The sequence below is a fragment of the Triturus cristatus genome, chromosome 7, assembly GCF_964204655.1.
Source record: "Triturus cristatus chromosome 7, aTriCri1.1, whole genome shotgun sequence".
NCBI lineage: Eukaryota > Metazoa > Chordata > Amphibia > Caudata > Salamandridae > Triturus > Triturus cristatus.
Window position 1 is genome coordinate 120,509,959 of NC_140590.1, and position 26,375 is coordinate 120,536,333.

The following is a 26,375-nucleotide window of genomic DNA, read 5'->3' on the forward strand; positions in this document are numbered from 1 at the left end:
CCCAGGGAGGTGGCGGTCCCTGGGGCAGCGTGGGGGAGTGGGACCCCCATGCATTTATTTTGTTTATAGCCCTGTGGAGGTAACGGAGGTCATGTGCCCCCCGCACATAATTAGCAGAGACCCCGGGAGGTGGTGGTCCCCAGGGCTCTTGTGACTCGATTCTACTGAGTCACAAGGTGGCTGCCAACACTTCCAGGTTTGGAGTGTTGGCAGCCAATCAGAGTGAAGTTCGTGCCCAGGAGGGTTTGCGAACCCTCCTCGGTGCTCAGATATCGATATTTTTCTTTTTCTCAAGAACTACTGAACGGATTTACACCATTTAAAAAAAGGTCTCTTTCTGAAACCAAGGGCTACCTTTTTGCTAAATTTGGTGTAATTCCGTTTAGCAGTTCGGGCTGTAGCCTGTTCCTATTTTTCCTATGGGAATTAACATGGGGAAAATGCTTTTTGGGACCCCCCTTTTTCCCCACCCCCCGCTTGACGAATCACCTTGAAACTTTCAAGACAGGAGCTGATCAGAGTGCCCCATTAGTTTTGAAAATTTCCTGAAGATTCGTCAAACGGCGCCAAAGATATTGGCAAAAGAATAAACGCTATTTGAATAGAAACGAGGTCCTAACTATAACTACCTACTTGCGACCGCCAGCAGGTAATATATACAAATATGAATATATATATATAACATAAAATAATTAACAAATTAAATGAAAAAACAACATTTAGCGATCATAATTAAAAATAATATAGCAAATTATATATTTGTATATGCGAATATGAATAATAATATCAAATTAAACAAATAAGCAAATAATAATATTACATGTATTTAAACAGCAACAAAAAGTAGTAACATCTGTGAAAAATAGCTATATGTTTTTACCACGAAGTATACAACAGTACCGAAAGCGTTGGACTCCCAATTACTATTCTCACTTTGGTGTGTGCAACAGTGAGGAACGTGTTGTACACTAGGGGCCATATTGCAAAAGTGCTCCAAGGGCACAACGCGTGTTTGCACCCGTTTTGCGTGCCTCCGGTGCATTTGGTACTGCAGAAGGGGCTGCAGACGCTTGTGTGGACCCTTCTGTAATACGGATAGTGCTGGTAAGCATATAACAGCGCTATCTTCAGGGGGCGTTCTCTTATTTGCATGGGGATGTGACCCATACAAATGAGGGTATCCCTTTGCCTCTGTGGCTACGCCGTATTACAGACGCAGGTGCTGAGGCAAAGAAGCTCTCACGAGGTGCACTGACAGAGCGCCATATAAAAGATGGCACACTATCAGTGCGCCCCCTGATGGCAGCCCCCTGGAGAAGATAAAAGGCTCACATGGACCCCCCAAACATCCCCTTGCAGACTGGGGCAGTCACTGCCTGCACCCGCCTGCAAGGGGATCTCTAATCCCCTTGAAAATTGCAGGCAGGTTGCTGCCTGCACAGAGAAACAGGGAACGAATTCAAAGCAGCTGCTCCATTTTTCACAAGAATGTGCTGGCACCAGGTTAGCACACGTTCACGGCTGAACTGGGGGCAGGGCATTCCATGTAATAGGGGCACTTTTCCTGTTAGCGCTTTGCTTTAAGGTGAGCCGGGCGCAAACAGGTAAATTGTGTCCTTTACATAATAGGGCCACATATGTGTAAAATGTCCTATTCCCACTTCTGTCCTTGCAACAGTAGGGAAAGCGTTGGACTGTGGAGGGGTAAAATTTATATTCCCACTGCACTTTGTGCAGCAGTAGAGAGACAGTAGTTCATTTAAAAAAGATTGCATATTTTAGCAACTCTATTAATTAACCAAAAATATAAAATTCTTAATTTAGAAATTATATGTCTAATTTAAACAAAAACATTAAACAAATTAGATACATATTACAATTTCCAATAATTACTGTTAATTAAAACAAATAATATTAATTACTGCCATACTATATTCCCACAAACATAACAGCCAACAATTAAAATGTAATTGAAATAAAAAAGTATGACACAATTAACCCATTAATTAATAAATAAAACAATTATTAATAAATGAATACATAATTTTTAATTCATTATTACGTAAACAACTTTCCACCCTACTCTCCTGCAAAAACAACAAAACACACCTAATATATAACATAGAAGATAAAAAAATGAAAATATTAAATAATTTACAAAATTGACAATAAATTAAATATGTCAATAATAAATAATAGTTCATTAGTAACCAATCATTACTTAATTAACTTGCCAATTTATTCCCCTAAAAACGAAACTACACCTAAATGTAAATTAAAAAATATGATGACTACACAGTTTACATGATTATTTACTTATTAAATAATTAATAATAAATTAATAATTTATTATCTTCTAATTATATCTTAATTAACTTCCACCTTCTACCCCTACAAACCCAACAGCCCTCACCTAAAATGTAACTTGAAAAATATAATAATTGCTCAATTCACATAATCAATTATCAATTTAACAAAACTGTACCCCTAAAAATCAAACATCCCTCACCTAAAATATAACTTGAAACATATAATAATTGCTCAATTCACATAATTAATTATCAATTTAACAATTATTAATAATTAATTACTAACTTATTATACTTAATTATTTTTCCATCCTTTAACCCTACAACCCAACAACCACCACCTAAAATATAACTTAAAAAGACATTAATTGCAGAATTTACATAATTGATTGTCAATTTAATAAATAATAATAATTAAAAATAATTAATAATTAATTCACTCCCCACTCTGTACCCCTACAAACCTCAGCGCCTGCTATGACACTATAAATTACAGTTATCAATTAAATTAAATTTTAAATTTTTAATTACAGTCTATATTTAAAAACATTATGCAATTTATAACATGTACAATTTAATATATACTAAAATACATAAAGATAATTTATCAAAATATATTTTTTAGAACTATATTTTTGCAAACAATATTAACTACAGAGATATTTTTGGCAACAATATTACTTACCTTAAAAAATCAATATTTTTGTAAATGATATTTCTACATTGCGATATTTCTGTATTACAATATTAAAAGCTCTATATTTGTCACCCAATATTTTTACTTGAATTATTTCCAAATACCACCCCTAACCCATCAAAAGTGGTCAATCAACAGAAGCGGCCAACCACTGGAAGCAGCTCACTCCTGCTCTGTTGTTTCCTTTGGGACGTAACATGGGGGAATCTACTTTTGAGACCCCCCTCATTTCTTGGGACCCACTTGATTGATCAATACAAAAGGAGCTAAGGCAGATGAATTGTGTTTTTACAAAGATTTGTAAAGATTTATCAAACTGTGCCAAGGTTATTAAAAATCTAAAATGCTTCTGCTATGGAATCTCTGATCTAATTATAACTATAAATGGAGGGGTCCCAGAACTTTCATTTTCTATGCTAATTCCGATAGTAATCTTTGCTCTCCAATACTGACTGTAATTATACCAAATTTAACAAAAAGTTAGACCTTTAAACACAAAGTGTGCTTTTTATGATTTTTTGTAAATCCGTTCAGCCATTGTTGAGAAATTAGCCTTTACAGAAGTGCTCAGATTGGGCTGGATGGGGTTACAAAATTAAGGATAGTTGGACCATTGGTCCCACAGGACCTTCCTGTCCCTAACTCAGCCATTCAGTGCCTTGTCATTCAGTGCCTTGCTGGAATAGTAAAAGTCCACCCAAGACTGAGATTTGGGAGTTTATGGCTGTCCCTGAACCTCTGATAGTATATTTCAGGGGTCAGCCACATTTGGCAACAAGTATAGCTTTCAAGGGGGCTTTCCACATCTGGTCATCTACCAGGCATTTTCAAAATTGTAATTTAAAATCCGACATTAACAATAGAGAGGATTTTTAATTACAATTTCATTGATATGAAATATGAAATTCTTTTCTGCCCCCAATCAAAAGGTAGAGCTTATTAAATGCAATAAGTCAACCTTATGTTATCCTCTGGGACTGGTAGGCCACACAGTAGTGAAAAATGAATTTAGGAGTTTTTCATAACCAGGATGTGTTAAACCTAAAAGTTCATGTCAAACCTTTTAACTACTATGCCCCCTGCCCTATGGGTTACCTACGACCTAACCTGGGGTGACATATATACAATAAAAGGGGAATGCACGCTATGGCAAGGGGGATATATTATCAAGTCAAACTGGCAGTTTAAAAGTGATTTCAAGCTGCAGTGGCAAGCCTGGGAAATGTTTTAAGGGGCTTTTAAAATGGGTGAGACACTAAGGGGTCTATTGCGATCCGCCCGCCAGCGCAACGGCTAAAGGGACCGTCCGCCGCAGCACCAGCCGCAAGGTAAAAAATGCATGTTGTGCATTTGAATGCACAACGTGACAGGCACCGCGCAGTGCCTGCCACCTTGTGCATGCAAATGCTGGGGGATACCATAGGTACCCCCATGTGCACCCAACCCCCCCCCACCCTGGGGGCCCACAATCGGCTCCCACGTGCAGGATCCGCATGCCTTTCCATGGCGGCATTGCTGCCATGGAAAGGCTGTTCTTCGCAGTCATATTAATATGGATGGCGGTGTCTTGCAGATTATGTAGTATTCCAAAGCGTTTGACATCAAACACAACATGTTTCCGTGCAGCCAGTCCAAAGTTAGCATATACCGCGAGGTTATAATGCACTTAAGAGGGGCTCTGCTCATGCAGGGGCACCCTCTCACATAAAAACCAAGCACTCTGCCTTCAGGATTGTTAAGGCCTGCCATAGAAGTGACTTATAGGTTTTATATGTGTGTGCAATGGTAGTGATATAGGTAGCCTATACCACAGTAAGGGGTGCGTGCACCACCTTACCCAGGCTGCAGTAGCAGACCTGTGCTGTCATTTTGGAGTGCTTCCCAAGGGTGACATAATACATGCTTCAGCCCCTGGTAGGCCTCTGAGGTACCTATGCCCTAGGTACATAGTATACCATATACTAGGGGCTTATAAGGCACTCCAGAATCCAATTAGGAATGTACCTAATGTACATGGAAACCATTTTAGAGAGGAAGCAGCTAGGCCGGGGTCCTGATTAGCAAGGCCACAGCCAGACTAAGGTCGAAAAACGGTGAAACACCAGCAAAAAGTAGGGGTACCCATGTGAAGCAGATCCTACTCTCCTACACATGGTGTCTCATGAATCACTCATTCCAGAGCTGGGCATCCTTCTGTACAGTTTGTGCTGTGCTTATATGCTGTTCCTGAATAAACCCTTTTGAACTACAAACAAGCGACAGGACTTCCCAAATTTAACCGTGGCAACGAGTAGCTTTTGCCTGATTGGAGACAGGCACCTTCAGCACCGACTTCCCTGTTTTTCAACTTTGCCTTTAGGACTGTGCCATCATTTCTGGATCTGCGTCTACCTCATCATTTGTTTAAAGAGGCAAGGCTGTGACTGCTATCTTTACACCAAGAACTGTAAGTTTTACATTTATTTTTTATGATAGAGTCCGCCTACATGAGCGCGAGGCTGCTGTCTGGGACATGTGAGGCTCACCTACTCAACTGCCACACCGCGAGCTCTTCCTCAAGTGGAGTTCCCTTGCGCTAAGCCTCCATCACATTTCACATCTCAGAACGCACACCGTAATCCAGCGCGTAATCACGCTGTGACTACACGGCTTTCGGCCATTTTGAATCAAGCGTTTGTTTACTTTGGAACGCATACTGGAATGCAAGCCGCACTTCAGGGCATAATCACAGTGTGACTACGCAGCATGCTGCTAACTGAGTAAAGAGTCATCTCGTCAGGACGAACAATGTTTTTTTTTCTTCATTACTCATCGATTGCCACGCTAGAACCTTGGTACATGGTGAGAGTTGGAAATGTTGGAGTGTTATTACATTTGCCCAAGTACAGCAGTGACATCATTTTTATTACCAGTATTCCAGTGATCTTATTTTCCTTTCTTTCTAATCGACAACGAACATTTCAAGAATTACTACACTAGAAACTGTTTGGATTTCAACTGTTGACGCTTTAACTGGTTGGACTTTCAATTTGCTCATATTTCTTTCTTTTGCTGTTTTAAATTGATTTGCTGTTTCTTCACATCCAAACATTAGCATGGCTGCCACAACAAGCATGTCTCAACCCCCAGCCTTTTTATCAGAGAAGGGTGATCCAATCCTTCCTTGGAAGAGATGGAGAAACTTACGTGACTCCTATATTGTAGCGATTGGTGGAGAGAAGTTTTCAGCATTTAGGAAGCAAGCTATTCTTCTCCACAATTTAGGTGTAGAAGGAAGGAATATTTACAACAGTATGGATCTTATTCCAGTTGGGAATGGTGATGGAGAACCAACTGATGTTTACTAAATGTCTATGACTATGTTGGAGAAATATTTTGGTCCCCGCGTAATGTTGTTCTAGAAAGACACAGGTTCTTTACCAGGGTCCAAGGTCCGTCTGAGCCGGTGGGAAGTTGTGTTGCCTCTCTTAAGACCCTAGCACAGACTTGCGAATTTGGTGAACTCTCTGACTCTCTAGTCAGAGATCAGTTGGTGAGGTGCACCAACAGTACACAAGTTCAGGAAAAATGTTTGTCAAAAAGCCCATCCTTGACCGAGGCTGTTGCCATTGTAGAAGGTATTGAGAACACTTCTACATTGGTGAAAGAGATTAGGAAAAACCGTGAGGATAAAAAGGATGGGCAAGAGGATGTTCATTCTCTTGTGGATTTTGACACCTTGGAGGTTTGTGACAATGTAGCCAAAGTCTCACCTAGTGACAAGTGTAAAGCCTCAGAGAAGGACACACGCATCCGTGGTCCTTCCAAGGGATTTCCGGTGAGAACAGAATATGAAGTTTGCTCTCCTAATGTTGGTGGTAATGCTAATGACAAAACCAAAGGGGAGTTTCCTAAACCTAAGTGTTTTAGGTGTGGGAGTTTCTCACACTTCTCCAACTACCCTCACTGCTATGCCAGAGAGTATGTATGCAACAAATGTGATGTCAAGGGACATTATGCTCGGGTTTGCAAGTCTTCAGCGAAGGCTCGTAACCCAGAGAAAAGGGCTGAGAATGTGCGCACTGTTGTTCTTAGTATCAGTGAAAATAATGGTGAAGTTGATGCAGGGAAGATAACAATGCCTGAGTGCAGTATCTTAGTAGACGGTCTTAACTTTGTTGTATTAGCTGACTCTGGTTCGCCTTTCACCATGATCGGCAACAGGCAATGGGATGAGAGTGTGGGGTTGAACAGCATGACACTTTTGCCACCTGACATAAATCCTGTCAGTTATGGTGGTGAGAAAATTAATGTCCTTGGTTATGTTAAAGCCAGTATCCAGTTCAAAAATAGACATACAGTTGGTAAAGTCTACGTGGCCGAAAGGGGGGGACAATCTGTTGGGATGGAGACACCACCATGATTTAGGTATCATGCTCAATCTGAGTGCAAGAGATCCTAGGGATCAGGTCATGCTGGTGGAATATGAATATCAAGGTAGTTAGTACTTTAATACGTTTCCTGAAGTTTTCACAGATACCTTTGGTTGTGTTAAAGGGTTTGAACACCAAATTGTTCTCAAGGAGAGGGCTGTTCCCTGTTTGCATAAAGTGAGGAGGGTACCCAATATGATTATGGAACCCTTGAAGGCTGACCTTGAGAGACTGTTAAACTTGGGAGTCATTGAGGAGATAGAAGCTTCTGAATGGCTGGCTCCAATTGTTTTAGCCCCTAAAGATGGGGGTGCCAGCATAAGGATGTGTGTGGACTTGACGGGATTGAACCAATGGATTTGGATGGATCGACAACCCCTGCCCAATATATCAGACTCCCTTAGCATGCTCAAGGAAACCCAGATTTTCAGTGTGTTAGACTTATCATCAGCCTATCACCAAATTCTCCTGCACAAAGACTCGAGGCATCTTACATCTTTCGTGACACCTCTGAGAGCTTATCGCGTTCTAAGAATGCCCTTCGGTTTGGCATCGGCTACGGCATGTTTCCAAAGGGTCATGAAGATGGTCCTGGAAGGGATACCCAACATCATGTTTTTCCAGGATGACATCTTGGTCTATGGCAAGAATGAAACAGATCATGGTGCAACACTGACCTGTGTATTTGAGAAGTTGAAGGAGAGGGGGCTCACTGTAAAGAAACAGAAGTGTTGCATTGGGTTGAGATCAGTTACGTATCTAGGACATATGATCTCAGGAGAAGGGATCCAACCCAAGTTAGAGCTTGCTGAGAGTATCGTGAAGGTGCCCACCCCCAAGGATAAGGCGCAAGTGAGGTAATTCCTGGGACTTGCTGAGTTCTATTCCAAGTTTGTGCAGGGGTTTGCCAGTTTGACTGAACCCATCAGGGATCTACTCAAGAAAGGTGTGCATTTCCTATGGTCTGATGACTGCCAAAGAGTGTTTGACAGCATCTAGTGTGAGATTAGGAGGATGCCCACCCTGGGGCATTTTGATGTCAACCATAAGACCATCTTAACCACTGATGCCAGTCTCAAGGGGTCAGGGGCAATACTCTCCCAAGTTGTGGATGGGGATGAGAGAGCAGTCGCTTTTGCCTTCAGGGCTCGCAGGGATGAGGAAGCCAATTACTCATGTATTGAGAGAGAGGCCTTGAGTGTGTTTGGGCGGTGCAGCACTTTAAATTTTATCTCTGCGGCATCCCATTTTTTGTCAGGACGGATCATCAACCCTTAGTCTGGATCTTTTAATGCCACCACAGTGAACATATCACACCCAGACTTAGGCGTTGGGGTGAGGGTCTCCAGGAATTTAACTTTCGTGTACAGTATATACCTTGCCCAAGTAACAAGCCCGCAGATTGTCTCTCTCGGTTACCTTCTGAGTGCGATCAGAATGATGGTGAAATCGAGAATGTGTGTTGGGTGGCTGAATCAGCCCTGTCCAGTGGAAAATGGTTGGATGGAGTAAAGAAGGACAAAATTCTTTCTTCCCTCAAGATGTGGACGAGCCAGGGGTGGCCTGACTACAAGGCTTTGGATCAGGAAATGTAGGCATATTGGTCTGTGAAGGATTATTTGTCATTTTATTGCGGCAATCTCATGAGGGGTGACAGAGTTGAGTTCAGGGGTAGGATAATTAACATTGCTCATGAGGGTCATTTGGGGAGAAGCCTCACTAAAGCATGCGTGAGGGAAAGATACTGGTGGCCTGGTATGGACCACATGACTGAAAATGCTGTTAAGGACTGTGTGTCTTGTGCCTCCAGTGACAAGTCTTGTGTCCCCAGTCATGCGCCTCTATCTCCTGTTGAGGTTCCAGATGTTGTATGGTCAAAATTGGGCCTGGATATTATTGGTCCTTTTGCACTCTTGCCATCCTGTGAACGGTTTGTCCTCTTGCTAGTGGATTACACCTCTAAGTGAGTAGTCACAAAATGTGTGTCTACTGCAAACACCAAAACTGTTATTGACTTCCTTGGAGATGTATTTGGGTCTGAGGGTGTGCCTAATTTCTGGTCACTGACAATCTCAATATAATTCACCAGAAGACGGCTCTCTATGCACCGCAGGCCAATGGTTTGACTGAAAGTATGAACCAGGCTGTCAAAGATTGTGCCCAGCGTGCTCTTGAATGAAGGTTGTCTTTCAGCAGTGTTTTAAGAGATACATGGTGGGCACACCGTACTACACCTAATGTGGTCACGCAGTGGTCTCCTTTCGAGGCCTTGAGGGGAAGGAAGGCTTTTTCGAAGTTAAACCGGTCTTGGTTGCCTGAATGTGATAATGTGGGCATTTCTCTTGAATCAAGACGATCCAGAATTTCTGATTATCAGCAAAAATACATGTTGAGTTATGACTCCAAGATGTGTGTGAGAAACAAAAAGTGGTGTTTCGGTGACCAGGTTATGGTAAAAAATCCAAGGCATATTCCTAAAGGGAATTCTAGCTTCATGGGTCCCTTCACCATTGTTGTCATCAGAAAGAATGTTGTGAAGGTTGACACAGGTTGTATGTGGAGCATGTCTAGGCTGGTAAGATATACTGGGAATTCTCCAAATATGCATGCATCACGTGAGAGTAATTTCTCTGATGATCGTGATCCATTAGGTGAGGATGTTTGCAGCAGGAAAAATGACACTTCCACTGGAAGGAATAAAAAATTGCCTATGAAGTTGAGGGATTATGTCTTTTATTGATACAGTGTTTTTCTAATATGTTGCTTTCTTTTCAGCTTTTGTATTATTGGTTTTTCTTTACTGTAGTTGTGTTTGTTTCTTGTTCTTTTGTTTAATCATTTTTCTCCCTTATTGGATGGGGATGTGTTGTAATCTTAAAATGTATGGAACCCTGCCCATGTCATGGAATTTAGTGATGCATGGTGTCTCATGAATCACTCATTCCAGAGATGGGCATCCTGCTGTACAGTTGGTGCTGTGCCTATATGCTGTTGAATAAATCCTTTTGAACTACACAAAAGCATCAGGACTTCACAAATGTAACGTATACCCACTCTAAAGGAGACTTATATAAGTAAATTAAATAGGCCAATTAGGTGTAAACCAATGTTACGATGTTCAAAGGAGAGAGCACTAGCACTTTAGAACTTGTTAATAGTGCAAAGTGCACAGAGTCGTAAGGCCAACAAAAAAGAATTCAGCCAGAAAGTGGAGGGTAGCAGCAAAAAGGGGTAACCCTGCAGAGAAGGTCAGGCCCAGAGTGAGTCAGTCTCACTGCACTGTTCTATATATCTTCTCAACAATCCATATACCCTAGAACCCCATCTGAACAGTGCTTTATGGGCTGATATATCTAGGGAAAACCTTCAGTTACATTAATGTCTGTTGTTTTCATTGCAGCCCATCCAACCAGCATTCCCATTTTTTTGTATAGGCTACAGCACCTTCGGTATAAATTACAGGGTAGTATGGCAGGGAACTCAAACATTAAATAAAGCTCTATGCTTTGTGATGATAATCAACATTTATCCAATGAGGGGATTAACCACATTCTTTGTTTTATTAAAGGTAACAGACACATGAACAAGGCATCAAATGGCACCACAGCTGATTCTACATATCAGGTGAGTCCTGTTGTGGTGTTTAAAATTCTAATTTCTAATTTAAAACATTTATAAAGCGCAGCGTGCACCGAACGGTTTCTTGGCGCTAATAGAGGGTAATGGCTACAGAGACAAAAGCGAGAACCGGTGGTAGAGCCGGGAAGGGAAGATTACGCATGGAAAGCCTGTTTAAAAAGAAACGTTTTTAGATCCTTACGGAAGGACACATAATGGGTAGCCGCACGGAGGTGGTCTGGGAGGGAGTTCCAAAAAGTGGGGGCCAAGGTGGAAAAGTTGGACCCACCCCACTTTTTGCATCTGAAGCGTGGGATTTGAAGGAGGGACTTGGTGGAGGAACGAAGTTCTCTGAGGGGAACATATTCTTTTAATAATGAGGAAATGAAGGCGGGGGCGGTGCCTTGACGGGCCTGGAATACCATGCAAGCGGTTTTAAACAGAGAACGTTCCTTAACAGGGAGCCAGTGGAGCTCCCTGAGGAGGGGTGTGGAGTGATGATAGCGAGGGAGACCAAAGACCAGCCGGGCGGCTTGGTTTTGAACCAACTGTAGCCTCCTAAGACTGTATGCTGGTATGCCATTGTAGAGAGCGTTGGCATAATCCAGCCGTGATATCACTAAAGCGGCCATGATCATTTTGAGTGCCTGAGGGGAAAAGAAACGGGCGACAGTGCGAATAGTACGGAGGGTGAGGAAGCAGGAAGAAACTACAGAACTAATTTGAGAGTGAAGGGTGAGCTGATTATTCATTTTGACCCCCAGTGTTTTGACCGTGGTAGAAGGGGTGGGGGCGGGACCAAGGGTTGAGGGCCAGAAGAGAGAGTTCCAGGGACTGGAAGAGCCTCCGGTAAGAACCAACTCGGTTTTATCCGGGTTCAACTTGAGATGGTTATGGTTCATCCAGTCCCTGATGAATGTCATAGTGTGCTGGAAGCTGGAGACAGAGAGGGGAGAAGAGGATAGGTCAAAGATGAGCTGGAGGTCATCCGCGTAATTATACACGGTGACCTCCAGCTGCTGAAGAGCAAAGATGAGGGGGAAGATATAAAGATTAAATAGTAGGGGAGACAAGGAAGAACCCTGGGGGACACCGCACGTGACGGGGAGTGGGGTGGTTGTGAAGTCTCCTAGTCGGACCGCCTGGGTGCGGTCCCTCAGGAAGGAGGAAAGCCACACCAGGGCTGATCCCTCAATTCCAGCCGCCTTGACACGGGACAATAAGATGGTATGGTCTACCGTGTCAAATGCGGCGGAGAGATCGAGGAGTACCAGCACCTGGTGTTTGTTGTTATCCATACCCTTCCTGAGGTTGTCTAGGACTGATACCACGACTGATTCAGTCGAGTGCCTAGGTCGAAAGCCAGCCTGGCGGGAAGCCAGTCCCCCACTGGCCTCTACGTGGGTGCTGAATACCGCGGTGACATAGCGCTCCAGCACCTTGCCCAGGTAGGGCAGCAGGGAAATGGGGCGGTAATTTGCTGAGATGGAAGGGTCAGCGCCAGGCTTCTTTAGGGTGGGCACTATGGTGGCTGATTTGAGCGTAGGGGTCACTACTCCCTGCGCTAGGGAGCTGTTAAGGAAGGTGATGGGAGGTTCAGGACAAGAGGAATAGATTTGTTGGAGGACTCGCGCCGGACAGATGTCAGCCGGAGAGCCTGATTTTACTTTGGGAAGTATCTCCAGGAATACCTCTTCAGTGAGGGGAGGGATGGAAGTAAGACGGTTTTGAATAGTGGGAGGAGAAGGGTCAACAAAAGCAGGGGAGGGGGGGGGATGTTGGCCTTAATGGTAACAATCTTATCAAGAAAGTAGGTGTTTAGTTCGTTACATAGAGGCTGGGATGAGGGGATTTGAGGTGAAGCCCTATCGGAGTAGGCTAGGTCCTGCACTATGCCGAAGATCTCCCTAGATTTATTTTCAGCCGACAAAATTCTTGTAGAAAAATAAGAAGTTTTGGCAGCAAGGATTGCGGTCTTGTAGTGGGCGAGTGATGTCAGGTAAAGGGTTTTAAGTGAGGGACAGTAATTTTTCCTCCAGTGCCTTTCTGCCTGACGAGCGGACAGTTTTAATTCTTTTAGGTGGTCATTGAACCACCTGTTAGACTCCTTGGGTCGCCGAGCGGAGATGCGACGCAGGGGAGCCACTGAGTCACAACCCATAGTCATCCAGGTGTTAATGGTGTTGGCTTGAGAGTCGGACGGAAGACCAGAGAGGGATGGGATAGTATTCCGAAGGTGGGACGTCAGGGTAGGAAAGTCAACTCTGTTCCAATTTCGCGCCCAGGTATTTTTGGCGTGGGGAACTTTGGGCACCGAGTTGGGAGAGATAGAGAAGGAGATAAGGGCATGATCGGACCAAGGACAGGGGGAAACCGTCACCGGGGAGACTGGAAGGTTAAGGGACCAGACCTGGTCAAGTATGTGACCGTGAGAGTGAGTGGAGACAGAGATGTGCGACATAAAATTTAAAGATGTGAGGGACTCAGTAAATTCTTTCGAGGCTGTGCACTCAGAAGGGTCCGAGGGCCAGTAATTGAAATTCCCTAGTACCAAGACCGATGCATAGTTGACCACCATGTTGGCTAGTAGGTCTTGAAAAGCCGGCAAAAATAGGGGCGAAGGCTTGGGAGGACGGTACATTAGGAGCGAGCTGTAAGGAATTCAGTGGAAGGAATGGGGGGAGAGGGAATGGTTTGAAACTTTAGTTCCGATCGAGCGATTATCGCCACTCCGCCACCAGCCCTGCCTGCCGAATGATCAGCACGTAAGGCCACATAGGAGGGGGGGAGGGTAGCCAAGAGAACGGGGAGGGAGGAGTCGCAAAACCAGGTTTCGGTCAAGAGCAATAAGTCAGGCTTCTCAGAGTCGAGCAAGACAAAGAGCTCATGATGGTGCTTGACCGCTGACCTGGTGTTAAGTAAAAGAATGGATAGTGACGGAGTCGGAGGGAGAGGGTCGGGTGGGAGAGGGCATTGTGGGGGAGAGGCGGGCAAAGAAAACGGCAGAGTAGGAGTGGAAGAAGGTACAAGACCTAATGAGATAATGTGCCTACAGACACAATCCGAGAGTGGCCAGTGGCCTTGGAGGGTGGTAAGCTCCTCAGAGGAGTAAGAGATGAATTTGGCATGGAGTCGTGCCCCTAGCCCCGTCCGGCCGCGGACGGGCGCAGACAGGCTTGCCTTAGGCGCGCCTTCGGCGCGCAAACGGCGCGCCCGCTGCGCACGTCCGCTGCGCGTTCTGTAGTTGCACATTTAATATAGGAGGTCTCAAGGGCGGGAAGGGGGCGTGGCCTAGCGGTGGGCGTGGCCAGTGGCGAAGGACGCCGGTGTAAGGGGTCACGTGAGCGCTAGATCTGCTCCGTGATGCCCTAAAGTGCAAGAGTGCTATACAAAGTAAAAATACAGTTTTAAAAGGTGAGCAAGTCTGAATTATAGCAGCAACAGCGTCTACTCCCGGCTTTTCGCCTCAGGAGACAACCCAACCGAGCGCTCGTCAATCAGCGCTTAAGTAGGGCGGGAAGGGGGCGTGGCCTAGCGGTGGGCGTGGCCAGCGGCGAAGGACGCCGGTGTAAGGGGTCACGTGAGCGCTAGATCTGCTCCGTGATGCCCTAAAGTGCAAGAGTGCTATACAAAGTAAAAATACAGTTTTAAAAGGTGAGCAAGTCTGAATTATAGCAGCAACAGCGTCTACTCCCGGCTTTTCGCCTCAGGAGACAACCCACACGTATTGTGAGAATTGTGCCTTGACAATAAAGAAACCACTTCTAATCATTAATACAAACTGTATGTTTCACTTATTTTCTTCATATTTGTAGTTAATCTTCTCTACCTTGCACCAAATAACTTTTGTAGCAGCTCACACAGCAACAAGGTTCAGTAACAAATTAACGTAATACATTCTTAAATAGTAGCTTTACGTTTCTCTTTAGCAAAACACCATGAATAATCCACTGGTTTAGACAATGGAATAATAGTTTTATATTAATCTCAAAACATTATTTTAAATTGTAATTTGTTGAATGATGATTGAGAGGCCTGAGCAGTAAGCCCCATTCAAGATGGCAAACCAATCAGCATTCAAAGGTTATAGAGCAATTAGAGGAAAAAATACTTTTGAGTTGCATGAGGAGAGACAAACTACAGGAGAAAGTTATAGATTTGCCAATTTTGGTATTGTTCAATGCTGATAGACCAAAACAAAAGATGTCAGAGCACCCACATGATAATAAACAGTAGGAATAAAGTGAAACTTTAAGAAAGTGAATTATTATTTGGGGTGGTTGTTAGTCCATCACAAGCAATAAAATCACTAACCAGTCAACGGTTTCAAAAATGAAAACATGATTTTAACCCTTGGTAGCTGTGGCACAAAGCAAACAGATTTAACTTAGAAAACATGTGTAAAGCATTTAGAAGTACCAAATAGTTGAAAAATCAAAGACACAACACATTAACATCTCAATCCAATTCATATAAATAGAGAAACATTTAGTAAGTAAAACAATACTAAACAACTTAAACCAAATAAGGGGAACCAGAGATATTGCAGAAAGGCGCAAAGCAGAAATGGTAGTCTGTGGTCATGGCAGACTGGGACGTATGTGCAATTTGAGGCCAACCACAAGGGAGCCCGGGTTGAATACTCCAACTATATTGGTCTCAGTGAAAATCTGGAAGTCAAAACATTTTAAAAAGCCAAAACCAAAAAAAGCCAGTCTCATTTTTCTGAAGAAAAACTCTTCTTTGCCTGAGACAAAGTTGAAATTCAGTATGATGTAGTGGAACTGCTAGTCAGAAACGTTTTGAGGCAAGTCCCCTTGGAGTTCAGGAGCTCTGGAGAAAAGGTTTTAAAAAGTTTCAAGGTTCAAACAATTACAGGAATACACTTGTAAGGTTCCCAGGACCTAAATGTAGGACACTTTGAGATTCTTAGGGTGTCAGACAGAGGCCACCATCATAGTTCAGTCCAGGTTCCACCTGCCACAAGTCAGCTGGAAATTCCCAAAAGAGGGCCTCTGGCAGTTTGTTGTGTCCCTGGTGCCACACAAGAGGTCAGCCAGCTGACTCTTAGAGTGTGCATCTTTTTCCAGAGCACAAGGAAAGCAGGTGCAGTCCTTCTAGGCTCCTCTCAAGCGATATACAGTAGGTCCAGTTCTCTTCTGTTCTTCTGCATCATCAAGAAGTGTTCTATGGAGGTGCTTTAGTGGGCCACATTTATGATTGGCATCAGCTAGTGGATGGGGTGACTATGGGCACTGCCTAATAAATTGAGTAAAGGCTTTCGCGTGCAACACTAAACATTGCCTCTATGGACTGGAGTTGTGTAGAGGAGTAGACTATGGAAATCACTTGTGTCCACCCTGAACTAACATCCAGTTTGAAGCAGGCCCTGTACCCACAACAAACCAGCAGACAGTAGTCTGGTAAGAAAAAAGCAGGGTCCCTAAGCACTAGACAGGGAATACACAAGATGTGTCCTAGTATCCTCTTTCCTCCCTTTCAAATTAGACTCCAGAAACTTCATGTAAGGAAAACCTAACTTTTTTAAATGTGCTTTTCGTTCCTATGTATTAAAAGACCAACTTCACCATTGAATTGGTCTTCACCATCTAACTGGATTTTTAAGAACTCTTAAAGTATTAAGTATTTTACACTGTACTCTGATTTTTTAGATAGGACAAACAGGCCTGCACAGTGAAAATACCTTTTAAGACCTTGTCACTGTAGGAACATGGGGCGTCATAATGATGGTGGAAGAACCACCACCGCCGGCCCGGAGGTGGTGGTCCTTCCTCCATCACCAATCGTATTACTCACCTCCAAATTAGGATGGCAGTGGGTACCGCGGCAGATGCAAAGTCCGGCCGATGCTTCACCGCCAAAGGCAATCGCACTGATTGCCTGGTGGACGGTGCAGGGCCACTAAAATGGTGGCGGTGCCTAGCAGGCACCGTCCACCAAATGAGGATGTGGGTGGCGATCCCATGGTGGCGATGCCACCATGGGAAGGCTGGTGGAGATTGGGTTTGGGGGGCCGTTGCGGGCCCCCCTTGTTTGGGGGGGTCGCTGCACTGGGGGTACCCATGGTACCCCCCTGCACCAAGTGGCAGGCACTGTGTGGTGCCTGCCATGCAGTGCAGGGAAATTCAGTGCAACCACTTTTGACATTGCATACAGTGCTGCAGCCACCAGCACCGCCCGCAAAGTTTAAAGCCCCAGATGAGCCCGTCAGTATGGCGGGCGCTTCCTAATCACAATGGTGGGACTGCCGCGTGTCTGGCGGGCGGTTCCAAACACCGCTAAGATGTAGTGTGGACCTAGCCCGCCCGCCATCGTAATCAGCCCCATAGTAACATTCATTTTCAACTTGTCCCACTTTTAAATACCACGCACCCTACCCTTTAGGTTACAAGCAGGGGCGTAACTCAGGCCCCCGCATCCCCCGTGGTGCGGGGGGCCCCTAAGCTCCAGGGGGCCCCCTCACCACAATGTCCGGCCGGGGAGCTCCTGATAGAGCCCCGAGGGGGCCCCTCCACATACCTTGCAGGCGGGCCCCCTCAAGTTTCATTACGCCACTGGTTACAAGACCCATATAGGTGCAACTTACTAATATTCAAAAGGGAAGTTATTACCTGTTAGAAATGGGCTATTTTCAGCTGTTGTACTGCAGGCTTAAATTGCAGCAGTCAGGCTACAATGATATGATATAATGGAACCTTATGCCAGCACTCTCATAAGTGAACAGAAAAGGCCATTAGGTCCTCGGATAGCAACATAACAGTATATGCAATTATGCAGAATAATATACCTACTCAAAAAGTTGAAAAGCATCTCTTCTTCTTAATGGAAATGCAGAAAGAAGGTTCATGAGAGATAGTGATTCCACTGTTGTTTTATTGATTTCTTTTTCGTTTCACAACAATCAGCCGACATGTGTTTCGTCTTATCCAAAAGACTTTTTCAAGGCAGTTCGACCAAGTTGCAACCCAAATTGCACTGTCCCATATACACAGCTCAACGTAGTATTCTGAAAAAATGAAGTCCTCAACTCCACAGTTCAGTCCATAGAAGTTGTTTTTATAAAGGGAATAATTATTTTTGTAAACAAGAAACGTCCCGTTGTTACGGTCAATTATATATTCCCCTTTCTTTTTCAATTCGTCTAGAGCACCTTTTGTCTTGTTTGTAGTGGTGGCCACACTCTGGACCCCTTTTTTTCTAACTTAGAAGGGGTTACAGTGGCCCCCCCCCTCCCCCTGACCTGGTCAGACCACTCACTCGTGACCATTCACTGTAGTCTTGATGAAGCCCCACTTAAGGTGCCACTGCGAGCCATGCCCAGACGGCGCTGGAGCAAATTAAAGGCGGAAGATCTCCACCGCCTTCTCACTGACGACCCACTGGGTGCAGTGGAGAACGTGGAGTCTGGTTATGACCATTTCTGCGGATGGGTAACCAGGGCCCTCGACTCCCTTATCCCGATGGTTTCCAGTAAGTGTGGCTCCCGCGCCCCCAGTCCCTGGTATGATGGCAATCTGAGGGCTCTGAAAAGTGTCTGCAGACGTGCAGAGAGAGACTGGAGGAAGAGGTATGACAGCAGCAAAAAAACCCTGTATATGGCTGCGGTCAAGTCTTATCACCGCGCGGTTTGTAGAACCCGGGCTGAATACTACGCTCTGGAGTTTCGCAATAGTGGGAATCCTGTTAAAACCATCTTTAAGGCCCTTAAAGACCTTGTGGCAAGGAAGCCGGCCGGTAACTCCATCAGCTCCAATACTCATTGTGAAGCGCTGGCGGCTTTCTTCCTGGAGAAGGTCCAGACCATATATAGGGCCTTCCCCTCCTCCACTGCACAAACCAGTATGGGGCCTCCCATCCGGTTGGATCAGGTGGTGCTAGACTCTCTCCCCTCTCTCTCTTTGGAGTCTTACACGGCCTTGGCTCTCCGAGTTAAGTCGGGGTCGCCGGACGACCCGCTCAAGCCACCTATGTTCAGAGACCAGGTTTTTGCTCGCCCGGTTTGCGACTTAATCAACACGTCGCTATCATCAGGCCAAGTGCCTTTGAAATGGAAGCATGCGGTAGTAATGCCCATTTTGAAAAAACCATCTCTGGACCCTACAAAATCGGAGAACTACCGCCCGATTTCACTTCTCCCGTGGCCAGCCAAACTCGCGGAGGCGCATGTCAACACCGCCCTCTCTGGTCATCTGTTGCGTGCCAACATTCTGGACGACACCCAGAATGGTTTTCGGGCTGGCCACAGTACGGAGACAGCACTGTTATCTATGGTCGAGCACCTTCGGGTAGTTCTGGATGCAGGTCAAACGGCGGCGCTTGTTTTGTTAGACCTAAGCGCCGCCTTTGACACGGTCTCCCATGACATTCTCCTGCAACGTCTTGAGGAGATAGGGGTGATCGGCACTGCACACCAGTGGTTCCGTTCGTTTCTCAGGGATCGTTCCTTCTGTGTGGCGTCCCCGCCCTACCAGTCCAAATGTCATCCTCTGTCTCTTGGGGTCCCACAGGGTTCCTCACTGAGCCCCACGTTGTTTAACATCTACGTGAGGCCGCTGGCTGAGGTTGTGAAGCTCTGTGGTATGACCATGGTGTCGTACGCAGATGACACCCAGCTAGCGGTCACGATCAGCGGGGACTCTGGGGTGGATGCCCCAAGATTCAGAGAAGGACTTAGGGCGGTGGCTGGTTGGATGACGTCCAACTGTCTCCAACTAAACGCCAAAAAAACGGAGGTGATGATCTTTGGGAAGCGGACGGACCTATGGGGAGATACTTGGTGGCCCTCCGAGCTGGGGCCGACCCCCACTCCGGTTGCGGAGATCAAAAACCTTGGTGTTTGGCTGGACCCTTCCCTCAACTTTGTTGGCCACACCAAAAGGACGGCGGCTTGCTGCTTCGGCATCCTGCGCAATCTGCGCCCTGCCCTTAAATACTTCGATGCCGCAACTCGTCAATTGGTGGTGCAAGCAACGGTTCTGGCACGGTTGGACTATGCCAGCTCCCTTTTTATAGGATTAAACCAGGCTGAGTTAACCCGACTTCAAAGAGTGCAGAACGCTGCGGCCAGAGCGATCATAGGTCTTCCTAGGTTTTGCTCGGCCGGTCAATCTTTGCGAGCCTTGCATTGGTTACCCGTTAGGCAGCGGATCCACTTTAAAGTTTTGTGCCTCTCCTTCAAAATTCTGAAGGGCCTATCACCTCCCTTACTGCACCAACTCTTGCGCCCTTACATCCCGGGCCGCACTCTGCGCTCGCTAGACCAAGAATTAGCGGTAGCCCCTCGGTTCAAACTCAGTCGGGTGGGGGGTCGCTCTTTTAAGGTGCGGGCAGCCGCACTCTGGAACGCTCTCCCTTTGAAACTCCGGACCTTTGGTGACCTGCTCTCCTTCCGCAAGGCCGCTAAAACTCATTTATTTTCTGAGCTTTGTTAAATCCTTCACTCCCCAATTTCTTAATAATTATTTCTGTTCCCCAGTTGTGTTGTGTTCGCCACCTTGTCGGTGCGCCGGGACGCTCCTTCGCTGGAGCAGCCGTGCGCAATACAAATAGCACTAACATAACATAACATAACATAACATAACATGTCCGCCAAAATCGTCCCGGTATGACTTAATTTTGACCCGAGCATGATAACCAGGGCTGTTTAAGTACGGAGGGGCTTATTTACAAGCCCCTTGCGCCACTTTTGCGTCACTTTTCCCATGTTAAAAGTGACGTAAAAGTGGCGCAAGGGGCTTGTGAATCTGCTCCGGAGTCCTTACATAACAGGTGAGTCCTGTTGTGGTGTTTAAAATACACGTATTGTGAGAATTGTGCCTTGACAATAAAGAAACCACTTCTAATCATTAATATAAACTGTATGTTTCACTTATTTTCTTCATATTTGTAGTTAATCTTCTCTACCTTGCACCAAATAACTTTTGTAGCAGCTCACACAGCAACAAGGTTCAGTAACAAATTAACGTAATACATTCTTAAATAGTAGCTTTACGTTTCTCTTTAGCAAAACACCATGAATAATCCACTGGTTTAGACAAGAGAATAATAGTTTTATATTAATCTCAAAACATTATTTTAAATTGTAAATTGTTGAATGATGATTGAGAGGCTGAGCAGTAAGCCCCATTCAAGATGGCAAACCAATCAGCATTCAAAGGTTATAGAGCAATGAGAGGAAAAAATACTTTTGAGTTGCATAAGGAGAGACAAACTACAGGAGAAAGTTATAGATTTGCCAATTTTGGTATTGTTCAATGCTGATAGACCAAAACAAAAGATGCCAGAGCACCCACATGCGTATAAACAGTAGGAATAAAGTGAAACTTTAAGAAAGTGAATTATTATTTGGGGTGGTTGTTAGTCCATCACAAGTAATAAAATCACTAACCAGTCAACGGTTTCAAAAATGAAAACATGATTTTAACCCTTGGTAGCTGTGGCACAAAGCAAACAGATTACACTTAGAAAACATGTGTAAAGCATTTAGAAGTACCAAATAGTTGAAAAATCAAAGACACAACACATTAACATCTCAATCCAATTCATATAAATAGAGAAACATTTAGTAAGCAAAACAATACTAAACAACTTAAACCAAATAAGGGGAACCAGAGATATTGCAGAAAGGCGCAAAGCAGAAATGGTAGTCTGTGGACATGGCAGACTGGGACGTATGTGCAATTTGAGGCCAACCACAAGGGAGCCCGGGTTGAATACTCCAACTATTTTGGTCTCAGTGAAAATCTGGAAGTCAAAACATTTTAAAAAGCCAAAACTAAAAAAAGCCAGTCTCATTTTTCTGAAGAAAAACTCTTCTTTGCCCGAGACAAAGTTGAAATTCAGTATGATGTAGTGGAACTGCTAGTCAGAAACGTTTTGAGGCAAGTCCCCTTGGAGTTCAGGAGCTCTGGAGAAAAGGTTTTAAAAAGTTTCAAGCTTCAAACAATTACAGGAATACACTTGTAAGGTCCCCAGGACCTAAATGTGGGACACTTTGAGATTCTTAGGGTGTCAGACAGAGGCCACCATCATAGTTCAGTCCAGGTTCCACCTGCCACAAGTCAGCTGGAAATTCCCAAAAGAGGGCCTCTGGCAGTTTGTTGTGTCCCTGGTGCCACACAAGAGGTAAGCCAGCTAACTCTTAGAGTGTGCATCTTTTTCCAGAGCACAAGGAAAGCAGGTGCAGTCCTTCTAGGCTCCTCTCAAGCGATATACAGTAGGTCCAGTTCTCTTCTGTTCTTCTGCATCATCAAGAAGTGTTCTATGGAGGTGCTTTAGTGGGCCACATTTATGGTTGGCATCAGCTACTGGATGGGGTGACTATGGGCACTGCCTAATCAATTGAGTAAAGGCTTTCGCGCGCAACACTAAACATTGCCTCTATGGACTGGAGTTGTGTAGAGGAGTAGACTATGGAAATCACTCGTGTCCACCCTGAACTAACATCCAGTTTGAAGCAGGCCCTGTACCCACAACAAACCAGCAGACAGAAGTCTGGTAAGAAAAAAGCAGGGTCCCTAAGCACTAGACAGGGAATACACAAGATGTGTCCTAGTATCCTCTTTCCTCCCTTTCAAATTAGACTCCAGGAACTTCATGTAGGGAAAACCTAACTTTTTTAAATGTGCTTTTCCTTCCTCTGTATTAAAAGACCAACTTCACCATTGAATTGGTCTTCACCATCTAACTGGATATTTAAGAACTCTTAAAGTATTAAGTATTTTACACTGTACTCTGATTTTTTTACGTAGGACAAACAGGCCTGCACAGTGAAAATACCTTTTAAGACCTTGTCACTGTAGGAACATGGGGCGTCATAATGATGGTGGAAGAACCACCACCGCCGGCCCGGAGGTGGTGGTCCTTCCGCCATCACCAATCGTATTACTCACCTCCAAATTAGGATGGCGGTGGGTACCGCGGCAGATGCAAAGTCCGGCCGATGCTTCACCGCCAAAGGCAATCGCACTGATTGCCTGGTGGACGGTGCAGGGCCACTAAAATGGTGGCGGTGCCTAGCAGGCACTGTCCACCAAATGAGGATGTGGGTGGCGATCCCATGGTGGCGATGCCACCATGGGAAGGCTGGTGGAGATTGGGTTTGGGGGGCCGTTGCGGGCCCCCCTTGTTTGGGGGGGTCACTGCACTGGGGGTACCCATGGTACCCCCCTGCATTTCCAGGCACCAAGTGGCAGGCACTGTGTGGTGCCTGCCATGCAGTGCAGGGAAATGCAGTGCAAGCACTTTTGACATTGCATACAGTGCTGCAGCCACCAGCACCGCCCGCAAAGTTAAAAGCCCTAGATGAGCCCGCCAGTATGGCGGGCGCTTCCTAATCACAATGGTGGGACTGCCGCGTGTCTGGCGGGCGGTTCCAAACACCGCTATGATGTAGTTTGGACCTAGCCCGCCTGCCATCGTAATCAGCCCCATAGTAACATTCATTTTCAACTTGTCCCACTTTTAAATACCACGCACCCTTCCCTTTAGGTTACAAGCAGGGGCGTAACACAGGCCCCCGCATCCCCCGCGGTGCGGGGGGACCCTAAGCTCCAGGGGGCCCCCTCTCCACAATGTCTGGCCTGGCAGCTCCTGATTGAGCCCCGAGGGGGCCCCTCCACATACCTTGCAGGGGGTCCCCTCAAGTTTCATTACGCCACTGGTTACAAGACCCATATAGGTGCAGCTTACTAATATTCAAAAGGGAAGTTATTACCTGTTAGAAATGGGCTATTTTCAGCTGCTGTACTGCAGGCTTAAATTGCAGCAGTCAGGCTACAATGATATGATATAATGGAACCTTATGCCAGCACTCTCATAAGTGAACAGAAAAGGCCATTAGGTCCTCGGATCGCAACACAACAGTATATGCAATTATGCAGAATAATATAACTACTCAAAAAGTTGAAAAGCATCTCTTCTTCTTAATGGAAATGCAGAAAGAAAGTTCATGAGAGATAGTAATTCCACTGATGTTTTATTGATTTCTTTTTCGTTTCACAACAATCAGCCGACATGTGTTTCGTCTTATCCAAAAGACTTTTTCAAGGCAGTTCGACCAAGTTGCAACCCAAATTGCACTGTCCCATATACACAGCTCAACGTAATAATCTGAAAAAATGAAGTCCTCAACTCCACAGTTCAGTCCATAGAAGTTGTTTTTATAAAGGGAATAATTATTTTTGTAAACAAGAAACGTCCCGTTGTTACGGTCAATTATATATTCCCCTTTCTTGTTCAATCCGTCTAGAGCACCTTTTGTCTTGTTTGTATGTCCGCCAAAATCGTCCCAGTATGACTTAATTTTGACCCGAGCATGATAACCAGGGCTGTTTAAGTACGGAGGGGCTTATTTACAAGCCCCTTGCGCCACTTTTGCGTCACTTTTCCCATGTTAAAAGTGACGTAAAAGTGGCGCAAGGGGCTTGTAAATCTGCTCCGGAGTCCTTAGTGCGTCTCCATTTTATATCGAAAGTCAAACAGACATGGCGCAGTGACTCGACTCCAGCTACACTGATAGGCCTGGAGCCACTTGTGGAAGACACAGAAAGCGCTGCAACCCAGAAATGACATTTAACACGTATGCCATGGATGCAGTTTCAACACCATACACTGTGGCACCATAGAAGAGTTTACGTATGCCAATCAGGAATTTGACCTCAGTCTGCAGTGTCTAAAACCAGCAATAACATTAAGCAAAAGATGTGTGTGACAACTCAAAAAGGGGCATATTTTCACATAAACTAAACACTTAAATAACATTGGAAGCAACGTAATTAAGGAGAGGTGTCCTGAGGCAAAGGAAGTTCACGCTGACTCTCTGTGTCTGGATTATCCCACTCAGCCATTGCTGGATGTGTCTTTCACAGTTTTGATCAGCACCGAATAGAGACATTGAGGATTGTAAATATCGGGCCATGCTGCGACGGAGTTCCACGCCTTCGCGTAGCGCCTGAGCACCGTGCTGCTGCCCCTCCCCCTCTCGTGGTCAATGATGGCGGCGGCCGCTGGACGCTTACCAGTACACGCTCCGGACACTCCGTGCCTCCTTCCGTTCTCGTCTGCTCTCAGCCTTGGGGACTGAGCGCGAGTCAGTGTGTTAGTGTGTCGATCATCGGACGGAGGAATGTGAGAGATTACATCCATAATTGTGCCGGTCTGGGGTCTTCGTCCACTGCACCTGGAGCCATGGGGCTGATCTATTGAGGAGAGGCGACGCTGTTTGTTCTCTTTTTTTTTTTTTCCCACTGACGAGCTGTAGCCTGAATCCTCGAGCCTGACTGCTATTCTGCTCTATCAGCTTATGACAAGTTTCAAGTGAGTGAGCAACAAAGGGGAAATTGCCATTCCAAGCGAGTGAGAGGCAGAGAAAGGAAGAAAGGGGTCAGAGTAAAGTAACATCTTTTGCTCTGTGTACTGTGAGAGCCCTCTGTTTTTTTTTTTTGTTTTTTTTCTTCTCCTTTTTCTCCCCACTGCGCAATTATCGACGCACACACTATGGGAAAACTCTTGAATGCTCGCGTTAAAGCCAAGCAACGCCGACAACAGGCAAAAGAGGCAGCGGTAGCAGCCAGATTAATAGACGGTGCTGTTCCTAAGGAAGGCGACTTGGGACGTTCGCCAGAGAGCTCAGAGCTCGAGGATACCTTAGTAGAAAATTTAGTCCAACTGAATATGGGGGGTGAAATTAACGCCTTACATTCGGAGGATTACCCTAAAACTCTTGAGACTCTTGAATCCCCCCCACTGTGCCCTCCGTCTAAACAATTTCCTTTGTTTACTAAAAAATGATTTCTCCCCTCACCTAATGCAGCGACCTCCAGGGGATCTTCAAATCCGGAGTTAGGCCAGTTTCCACAGGCTGGCACAAATGGGCCGTGTCATGTGGTAAACACTTCTTCAAGCCCTCCTTCTATCGATCCTCCTACATCTGATCCTGGGAAAAAAAAGATAATAACGGATGCTGCGGTTGTTACAAAAAAAGATGTAAGGAGCGAAGTAACACAGCCTCCTGAAGTCCCTGATAGGGGACGTGATAAGATGGCGATAGATCCCCTGGGCCCCCTGATAGAGATGGATACAGAGATGGAGGGTGAAATGAAGATGTCCGTGAAGGATATGCTGAACCTAATACTGGATGAGGTGCGAGAGATTAAAAGGTCGCAAAACGCCGAACTTTCTGCAATTCATTTGAGACTGGACAAAATGGATAAAATTGAGGAGTTAGTTTCCTCTTTTCCAGCTCGTTTACTTGAGGCGGAGGAACGGATCTGTTCCTTAGAGGACCAAATTACTGTGGTGAAACAAGAGTCCAAAGAT

The 26,375-nt window shown here is 45.2% G+C and overlaps 1 protein-coding gene across 2 annotated transcripts in view; it reads left to right on the forward strand.

The window, feature by feature from the left end:
- The window catches only part of LOC146808991 (sialic acid-binding Ig-like lectin 9), a 228,264-nt gene that overhangs the window by 193,670 nt on the left and 8,219 nt on the right, over window positions 1–26,375 (forward strand). For both annotated transcript variants that reach the window (XR_014965510.1, XM_085614276.1), the window contains exon 7: window positions 10,987–11,042. Coding sequence is in view for 1 of the 2 variants with exons in the window: in XM_085614276.1 (XP_085470402.1) it covers window positions 10,987–11,042 (56 nt within the window). In the remaining variant the exon portion in view is untranslated. The remainder of the gene's footprint in view (window positions 1–10,986; window positions 11,043–26,375) is intronic.